This window comes from Silurus meridionalis, chromosome 6 (genome assembly GCF_014805685.1).
Source record: "Silurus meridionalis isolate SWU-2019-XX chromosome 6, ASM1480568v1, whole genome shotgun sequence".
Classification (NCBI taxonomy): domain Eukaryota; kingdom Metazoa; phylum Chordata; class Actinopteri; order Siluriformes; family Siluridae; genus Silurus; species Silurus meridionalis.
Window position 1 is genome coordinate 30,111,593 of NC_060889.1, and position 10,000 is coordinate 30,121,592.

At 39.4% G+C, this 10,000-nt stretch overlaps 1 protein-coding gene and 1 long non-coding RNA gene across 2 annotated transcripts in view; one reads left to right on the forward strand and one right to left on the reverse strand.

Moving 5' to 3' along the window:
* The window catches only part of LOC124387477, a 23,249-nt gene extending 15,749 nt beyond the window's left edge, over nt 1–7,500 (forward strand). The window contains exon 2 of the long non-coding RNA XR_006926172.1: nt 7,065–7,500. This is a non-coding gene — a long non-coding RNA (uncharacterized LOC124387477). The remainder of the gene's footprint in view (nt 1–7,064) is intronic.
* Nucleotides 7,501–8,883: 1,383 nt separating this feature from the next.
* dnajb6b (DnaJ heat shock protein family (Hsp40) member B6b) overlaps nt 8,884–10,000 on the reverse strand; it is a 33,504-nt gene continuing 32,387 nt past the window's right edge. Inside the window, 2 exon segments of the mRNA XM_046851871.1 lie at nt 8,884–9,388; nt 9,541–9,639. Coding sequence (XP_046707827.1) covers nt 9,288–9,388; nt 9,541–9,639 — 200 coding nt within the window. The 3' untranslated portion in view covers nt 8,884–9,287.

The window sequence follows — 10,000 nt, forward strand, 5'->3', positions numbered from 1 at the left end:
TAATGTGTTGGAGAAGGGCGGGAAAAGAGGGAGAAAGAAATGAATAATAGGTAAAGAGCGAGACTGAGAAGGAATAAGAAAGAAAGAGGAAAGGAGAAAGAAGAAAGATAGGAAGAGGGTTAGAGAGAGAGAGAGAGAGAGAGAGAGAGAAAAGAGAAAAAAACAACACAGAACAAAAGGTTGAAAAACAAAAGGCAGTGTGTGGAACATAACGGCACAACGGTCAAATCTGCATCCTGACAAAACAACATTTTATTTAACAGCTGTGAGGTGTGTGTGTGTATGTGTGTATGTGTGTATACGTGTACGTGTACGTGTGTGTGCATGTGCGTGTGTGTGTGTTTGTCTAAAAGAGGTGCATTATGAGTAAATCTGGAAAAGGAATGTTCTAATTACGATCACATGATTTTCGCTCTCTCAGTGAATGAAACCCCGCCGCAGCGCTGCACTCTGATTGGTCAGAAGGTGTTCATTACTTTTCTCTATGGTTTCTCTCCATGCGCTTGTCCTGACATGTGACGGTTTCTATGGCAACGCCTCATTCTAACAGAAGGAGATGTTTGTGTTAGATGTTTATAGAAGTCTTTCAGCATGCAGGGGTTTTGTTTTGTTTTGTCAGTAACGTGACGAGCTTCAGTGAAGGAGATGACCAGAATGTGGTGAAAGATCAGGTGTGTCCATGGGAGAAGAAGCTTGTTTTTTTTACATAGAACATTTTATGTAACTCTAAATGGATAAAAAAGTACAATGTCAGTGTTTTATAGTTGGAACTTTTGTGAGTTGTGAGTGGAATTAAACACTTCAGGGTGAAATGTGGCAAGAAAACATCTACACTGACTATGATGGTTGTAATGATGTTAATGATGATGATGATGATGAGGATGACGTAGCTGACAATGTTGATGGTGATGGTGAAGGTGACAAGGGTGACGTTGATATTGGTGGTGATGATGATGATGATGATGATGAAGGTGATAAAAGTGATGATGACGAAGGTGGTAATAGTGGTGATAAAGGTGAAAATGGTGAGGATGATAATGATAGTGATTAAAAAAATGATAATGATGATGATGATGATAGTGATGAAGGTGATAATGGTTGTGATGATAGTGATGATGATGGTGGTGGTGGCGAAGGTGGTGATGGTGGTGATGATGATGATGGTGATGATGGTGATAATGGTTATGATACCCAGGACACACTAGTGCTGTTTAATGAGGTGATGCTGCAAAAGTAATGGCACCCTCCATCCCTCTCTCTCTCTCTCAGTCTAAAATTCATCCATCCATAATTCATCATGTGTTCCCCCCATCAGCAGCGCGCCGTCCTAGCAACAGGATCCTAGCAACAGCAGTGACTCTCTCCTCCACTTACAACCTATAGGGAGCTGTCATGTCTCAGTAAATTCATCCAATCACCAGAGAGACACAGAGTGAGAGAGAAATAGAGAGAGAGAGAGCGGGAGACCATGTGTAAAAGTAGAAGAGAGAAAAATAGACAAAGATTAGGGGAAGGAGATAGAAATAGAAAGAGAATAAGTGAGTGATAGAGAAAGTGATAGAGGGAGTGATAGTTAGAGAGAGTGATAGAGGCAGATAAAGGGAGAGAGAGAGAGAGAGAGAGAGTGAGAGAGAGTGTAACTCCCACCTGAGAGTCCCTCCCTCCTGCCTGCTCTCTGAGGAAGCGGAATAAACGAGTCGAGACCTGTGCGTAATAGCGTTATGCTAATGATACGCTAATAATGATATGCTAATGCTGTTTTTGCAGCCCACCTGACCCTCACACTGCCACTGATCCATGTGATGAGGAGATCAGGAATCATAATTATCTTCTCCAATGATGGTGAATTAGAAGGCGACGGGTTTTAGCCGTGTGGTAACTGACTGAGTGGAGAGAGGCAAGCTGGTGGGGTGAGGGGGGGCAGGACAGGGCGGGGTGGGGTGAGGCAGGGCGAGCTGGGGCAGGAGGAAAGAGAAAGAACATCTAGAGTATCAGAATCAGGTTTGATATTTTACTTCCTGATCAGTTCTGGTGAAACTTTATAGAAACATGAAGGTCAGGGTGAAGAGAAGGTAAAAAAATGAGAGAAAATCGACGTGAAGGTTCATCATATTATGGGAATGTCAAGGTGAGAGAAGTTTAGGGTGAAGGAACATGAGAATGAAAGGAGTTCAGAGTGAAGCAATGTTAGGATGAAGGAAGGTCAGGGTGAAAGAATGTCAAGGTTAGGAACAGGTGTGAGAAGGTCAGTGTGAAGGAACACAAAATGAGAAAAGATCAGGCTAAAGGAAAGTCAGAAAAAAGAGCATCGGGGTGACAGAAGGTCAGAATGAGAGCATCAGAGTGTCAGAGTGAGAGAAGGTTAGATTGAGGGAACATCAGGGTGAGGGAACATCACTTTATGGGAATGTCAGTATAAGAAATGTTCAGGGTGCAGGAAAGTCAGGAAGAAAGGAAGCTCAGGGTGAGAAGAATGGATGTATGAGAAAAGGGCAGGGTAAAGAAACATCCAAAAGAAGGCACATCAGGGTGAAGGAAGGTCATGCAGGAGGAAAGATAGGGTGAGAATTTGTCAGGGTAAAGGAACCTCATGGTGAGGGAATGTTTCAGTGACCTAAGGTCTTTGTCAAGGTATGTCAAAGATAAGAGAAGGTCAAGCTGAGAGGAGATCAGGGTGAAGGAACATCAGGGTCAGAGAAGATTAAGATGATAAAATGTCAGGGTAAGGGTAAGAGAAGATCAGGGTAAAAAAAATGAGGGTGAGAGAAGGTGAAAATGAGAGGGGATCAGGGTGAAGGGACATTAGGATAAGGGTGGGAGAAGATCAGATTGAAGAAACATCAGTGTGGAAGAAGGTTAAAGAAGGAAGAAAAGCTTCTATTACCTCTTTTACTCTCCACTGAAGAATTTCCTGTTGCTTGTCAGGTCCTCTTATCAACTAATGATCAAACCGAGAGAAGCAGGAAAAGCCGTGTGTGTGTGTGTGTGTGTGTGTGTGTGTGTGTGTGTGTGTGTGTGTGTGTGTGTTTTGACATGTTCAGTATGTTCCTCTACAGGCTCCTTAGGGGTCTTCAGAGATCAGAGAGACATCGATATGACACACGCTAATGTCATTTAAATAATACTGACACCTGGTTCAGGGGCACAAACCATGTGTACCACACACACACACACACACACACACACACACACAGTGAACATTGCGACATTAATAAGCACCAGCAGGAATGAAAATAAGACCGTGTGTTGTAGCAGTGGTTTAGAGTGTAGAGTTAGAGAGAACTACTTACAGACTTGAACCTGCTTATAAATCACGCTAGCGTTGTAGCGACCACGTGGGACACGGATCAGAAGACGTGCCTCACGTTGTTCTTCGTGTAACGTACATTTTATAAAACTTAAAGGACCAACAAACACAGATGATGAAAATGTGTATTGGATGTTATTTTTCAGGGAAGGTCTTTTATATTTGAGCAAGATAATGCTAACCACATGCTGCATCTATTATAGTAGCCTGATCAAATAAGGACTGTGTGTGGTCTCTATAAGGACAGTGTGTGGTCTCTATAAAGACAGTGTATGGTCTTTAAGGACAGTGCGTGGTCTCTATAGAGACAGTGTATGGTCTCTATAAGGACAGTGTCTGGGCTCTATAAAGACAATGTATGGTCTCTATAAAGACAGTGTATGTACACCTCACCTGAAGAAGCTGCATGAGCTTCTAGTGGAACATCTTCCTGGAAGAGTGGAGGTTATTTATAAGAGGATAATCAATGTGGAATGGGATGTTCAAAAAACACATCTTCAGGTGGCCACAAGCTTTTGTTTTTATGTTTCGATCTTTTAAGGATTCCTGCAAATGGAGAAACTGAAGAACCTTTTTCAGAATGTCAGTGATGAAGTTCTGAGTTATGCAGGTTCATTTCTTCATGGAGTTGTCAGGATTTTCTTGTATGACAGGAACGACTGTAATCACGTTCAGCCAATCAGAAGCCAATCCAGAATTTTCCTGCATCCGTTTCTTAACCTTCCACACTCCTTGAGTGAACTCTGGACATCAATGCTAGTCGTGGTTCTCTCATCGTTCCTGCTAGCATTAAAACTCTCCGAGACGGAGAGTGTGTATGTGTGGGTGTGTGCATTTGGGACCAAAATGTAGGCTGGCCAAAAATATGTGCCCCCCGGCGGCGGTGTTGCTGAGAGAGGTGATGTTTTGAAGTGCGTGAGAAGCGGGACGTGTGTGTAAGTGTGTGTGTGTGTGTGTGTGTGTGTGTGTGTGTGTGTGTGTGTGTGTGTGTGTGTGTGAGTGTGAGTCATGTAGCCGAGACTGAACAGACCGAACCGGCGTCTCGGTGCCTTCCGGTCTCCCGAATAGAGAGCGAGAGCAGGCTGACCTTCTCCCCACCCACACACTGACCTGTCTCAGGTACACAACTGTGTTCTAACACACTGAAAGCTCGTACACCTCTCTCTCGCTCTCTCTCTATATCTCTAGCTCTCTCCCTCTTTTCTCTGCCATGGCTTTGGGATTTGGTTCTTCCTCTTTTGTGCTGATTTTCTGCATTTTCTTGTTTTTTTCTTTACAACGAAAAAAAGGTGGATGAGTTGTTTGTTCCACAAGAAAGAAGGTGTGAAAGGTGGCTCCTCTTATCCTCCTCTCCTCCTCCTCCTCCACTCCTCCTCCTCCTCCTCCTCCAATACTCCTCATCCTCCACTTCACATTTTGTTCTCACTCTCTCTCTCGTCTCTTGACAATTTACTTCAACACCTTTTCTGTCTCTATCTTTTTTAACTCAGACACACTCACACACACACACACACACACACACACACACACACACACACACACACACACGCACACACACATGCTTGTCCAGCTGTTTTTTATTCCTATGTGTTGTGGACCTACTGATAGTGTAGAGATAAACAATCAGGAATATAAATCATCTTTCTATTTAAAATCAAAATTAAAGAAAGGAAGAATGAGAATAATTGACAGACGGAAGGAAGGATGAAAAAAATTCAAAAAGGAAGGAAGGAAAGAATGAAGAGTTGAAGGAAGGAAGGAAGGAAGGAAGGAAGGAAGGAAGGAAGGAAGGAAGGAAGGAAAGAGAAAATTGAAGGAAGGAAGGAAGGAAGGAAGGAAGAAAAGAGAAAATGGAAGAAAGGATAGAAGGATGGAAGGAAGGAAGGAAGGAAGGAAGGAAGGAAGGAAGGAGAAAATGGAAGAAAGGATAGAAGGATGGAAGGAAGGAAGGAAGGAAGGAAGGAAGGAAGGAAGGAAGGAAGGAAGGAGAAAATGGAAGAAATTAATAAAGAAAGAAATGGAAGGAAGAAAGGAAAAGAAGGACATTGAAAAAAAGAATGAAGGAAGGAATAAAAGGACAAATGGAAGAAGGGAGGATTTAAAGGAAAACATTTATAAAAAATTTAAAAACACAAATATATAAACATGATCCAAAAGAATGAAGACGTGATGTTTACACACACACACAACACACACACACACACACACACACACACACACACACACACACACACACACACACACACAAGAATAAATCCAGAATCCAATATTACTTGATATTTTAAATAAAATGAAAGCATTAATATTAGATGTTGATATTAATGTTTTTGTCGTAGCATTTAATCTTCACTGTGACTCGCTGTGTCATGACTAGCATGTTGACTAGCATGTTGACTAGCATGTTGACTAGCATGTTTTAGCTAATAAGCAGCTAGCAGACGCTCAGGGAAATTCTGCTATAAGGTCTGATTACCCAAATCCCTGAGAATCAGACAATCAGCGAATCGGTTTTATCATTTCACTTATCGTCCTGCACAGTTTTAGTGTAATGTAATACCGTGTTAAGGGAAAAGTTCCACAGACGTGACGTGAGGTAAATACGTGAATCTGGTGTATTTCGGAGATTCACACGTCTGCGCTTTTTATTCTTTACTTCATGGGAGCTGTAATTACAGATATAATCATATCCTCCTGATTTACCATCATCATCCTCAGAGTGTGTGTGTGTGTGTGTGTGTGTGTGTGTGTGTGTGTCTTCTCAGACCTGATCAACAGCGCCTCCTAGTGTCCAAACTGCACACTACACAAATCAACACACACACACACACACACACACACACACACACACACACATACACACACACCGGATCAAAGAGCTTTACAGTTAAATCTGATAGCTGATGTCATTTCCTTTAGATTGAATTCTATACCTCTGTGATGTTGATGAAGAAAAAGTAATTTATTTATTTACTTGTTTATTTGTTTGTGTGTTTATTTCACATTTTATATTTATCAGCTTATTAATTTTCTTTATGTTTACTAACTTATTAAAAATATACCATTTATTTGTTTTTCAGTTTTTGTTTGTTTGACATTGTTTAGATACTTGTTTTGTTTCTTTTTTTGTTTATTATTAGATTTTTAATTTTTTTTATTTGTTTGATTATTTGTTTGTATACTTCAGTAAGTTTATTTCCATCTGGAATAAGACTTGTGGCTAAACAACTAAAATAAATAAATAAATAAAAAAACAAGCAAATCAGCAAATATAAAATAGGGGTGGAAAAATAAATAAATAAATTATAAATAAAATAAATAGAAATATATGTGTGTAAAGTAACAAATGAACAGACAGACAAATAAACTAGTGGCCAAATAAGCAAATGAATAATAACTGTGAAAGGCAGAAATCTGCCAGCAAATGAACAACCAACAAGCTGACAATGAAACAAACAAACAAACAAAAAAATAAATCAATAAATAAGCAGCAGTAGGTCAGTAATTTTCACAAACGCTAGGCTGTCTGTCTTCAAATTCTTGCCAGATGTTGTTCAACTCTGCAGGATGTCCAGGACAGATGTGCGTCTCATTTCAAATATCAAATACGTTCAACTATAAATAATAATCCTAAAATAATTCTGCTTTAATGTATTTCAACGGAATAACCAAGAAAAAATATTTATTTCAATTATTAATGATCATCGTAGCAGAATGATTTCTATTATAACTTTTGTTCGTTTGTTATTTGACACATTAGAACCGTGAGGGAGATGAGCACCTCCTTCTTCACAGGTCCTTCAAATCCGCAGACTTCCAAGACTTTCTTCATCAGGAGAACGTGAGGAGATGATGGAGTCTCCTCTTGCGCTGTCACGTCACTTTTCCCATCAACAATTCTGAGGTTTTCTTTCAGATGACAAAAAAAAGTCCAGAATGGATCAAAACTACACGTCAGGATTAAGATCCATCAGGTGATGATGCTCAGGAGGATGTTATTAGACAGAATAATAACAGAGTGGTGGATGGAGTGAAGACACAGTCATTCAGTGTGCAGGATTTTTAATGGGAAAATGTGACGGCCCCACCTCCCCCACCCACCCACAAAAAAAAAAAAAACTAAATTACATTCTATATTATTGTACATTCTAAATGATTGTCTATACAGTAAACTGTAATATAAATCTAAATCTATTCACAAACATCTTCTACTGAAAATGTTCTACCACAAGGCCAAATGTCGTTCTTTTTGAACAGTAAGAGTAACAATAGAAGACGGAGCAGAAGCAGTACACAGAGGATGTACACACAGCAACATCACTGTATACTCTCAATATTTAGATCTCCAGAAAGTTCCCTGTGATTTGCACCCTATACTTCTGTATAACTGAGATGTTCATAACAGACATTCAAGGTTCTTCGGATCGCCGTTTGCAGGAATCCTTGAAGGATCTTAACTTACAAAAGCAAAGCTTGTGGCCACCATGTGCTTTTTGAACGTCCCATTCCACATTTATTATTCTGTTAAAATGAGCTTCACTCTTGTGAGAAAATGTTCCACTAGATTGTGTGGTGATCATTCAGACACGAGTCAGGTACTGATGCAGGTGTGGCGAGGAGGCCTGGGGTGGAGTAAGGGTACATATTCAACCCAAAGGTGTTCAATAGAAGTTCTACAGCGGGAGATCTTCCACTCTTACTCATGGGAAGTCATGTTTATTGTTATAATGGATGTTTTCCAGGACAGGTTTTGGTCTCCTAGTTCAAGTGAAGGGAAGATTTTATGCTTCACACAAAGACGTCAGGAGTCCCGATACTTTTGAGATGAAAGCAACATTTGTTTGTTCATTGTACTAATTTATATAATTTTTCAAGATTGTTTATTGACACGTTTGCAAATGTAATATTCAAGGAATTACTTGTACCCTTCATGTCGTGAAATATATATATTTTTTTCATTGGTAAAAAAAAAATACAAATTAATAAATAAATAACTAAAGCCAATCAAGAAAGTTATTTAATTTACTATTTACATTGTTTATTATAATTAATTTTTATTAATTTTTTTACACTTTTTGGGCAAAGACCAAATTACACGTTCATTAAGTAGGGTCAAATCATCTCCATTTTCACTTAAAATGTATTTAATTGTTGAGTAGTGCTGAACAATATTATTATTAATTGTTTCACAAATCTGTTAATAACCACATATTTTATTGTTTTTTTTACACTACTGTATCATGACAGACTCCAAACTGATACCACAAACTCTGAGGCACAAAAATTGTGTGGGACGTCTTTGGATGCATGAAATTCTCCCTTTACTTGAACCAGGAGACCCAAACCTGTTCCAGCATTACACTTCTCCTGTGCACATTTCTCCAGCTCCATGAAGATCCGCTTTGCGTGGGCTGAACGTGTGTGGAAGATCTCCTGCTATAGAGCTATCAACCCTATTAAACCTTCATGATGAATGTGAATGCAGACACGCCTCCTCACCTCACCTACATCAGTACCTGACTTCTCTTATACCCGTGTGGCTAAATGAATCTCCACAAATGTCCAGAAAATCTAGTGGAACATCTTCCCAGAGAAGTGGAACTTATTATAACAGCAAATGGGAACTAAAATGTGGAACCGGTTGCTTATAAAGCACATTTTATGACAATAAGGTGTCCACAAATATGTCTGTGTAGTAAATAAAATCTCGCTCTCATGATTACGAACTGTTGCACTTTATCTGGAAATCGACTAAACATCTATGCCTAGTTTCTTTTTAGAATTTCACTTAAAAAATATATAATAATAAAAATAAAAGTCTGCATTTGCACTGATTATATCAGAGTGTCTAAGTGGCCAGAATTCTAAGAAAATTTCCTTAGAAAGAAATATGAAGGCTTTCTGACTTTTGTAAGGAACACTATATTAGATTATAATTCACACTCTCCACCTGTATTTCTATTATCTCTGCTGGATTGAAGGTTCAGAACCAGGAGCCGATCCTTGGTGCCAGACGAGGATTCATCTTCTTTCTGTTTTCCGTTTCTGCTCGCCAGTGTTTCTTCCTTCTGTTTTCAAAAAATCCTGCAAGAGAACAAAACATTTACAGACAGACAGACAGACAGACAGACAGACAGACAGATAGATAGATAGATAGATAGATAGATAGATAGATAGATAGATAGATAGATAGATAGATAGATACATAGACTTGTTATATGGACTACATAACAGACCTCTTGAGCTTCCTCTTTCTCCATCATCCTCATCTGTGGTGTTTCTAAGGTACCGGGAGTGGGGGGCGGGGCCTGGCAGGGCGCTCGGAGTGCTGATATCTGGGTAATGGACAGACAGATATCTTTAATAAATTTACAAGCCAAATATTTTTCTGTATAAATTAATAAAAGCTGTAAATGGTGGTGAAATGCTGTGGTTTGAAAGAAAGACAAAAAAAATCAGGGTGTTGAAAGCAAGAGTGAGATTCAATAGATGGCCAAGATAAACATTCTGAGTAACAAAAAACAATGGCAGTAATAAAAATGAAAGAACTTATAATGTCACAAAGTGAGAAGCATAAATAAGGTGCGTTACAGTCTGAGTAACGGTAACAGGTGTGTCAGTAACAGGTGTGTGAGTAACACTAACAGGTGTGTCAGTAGTAGTAACAGGTGTAAGTAAAAGTAACACTAACAGGGG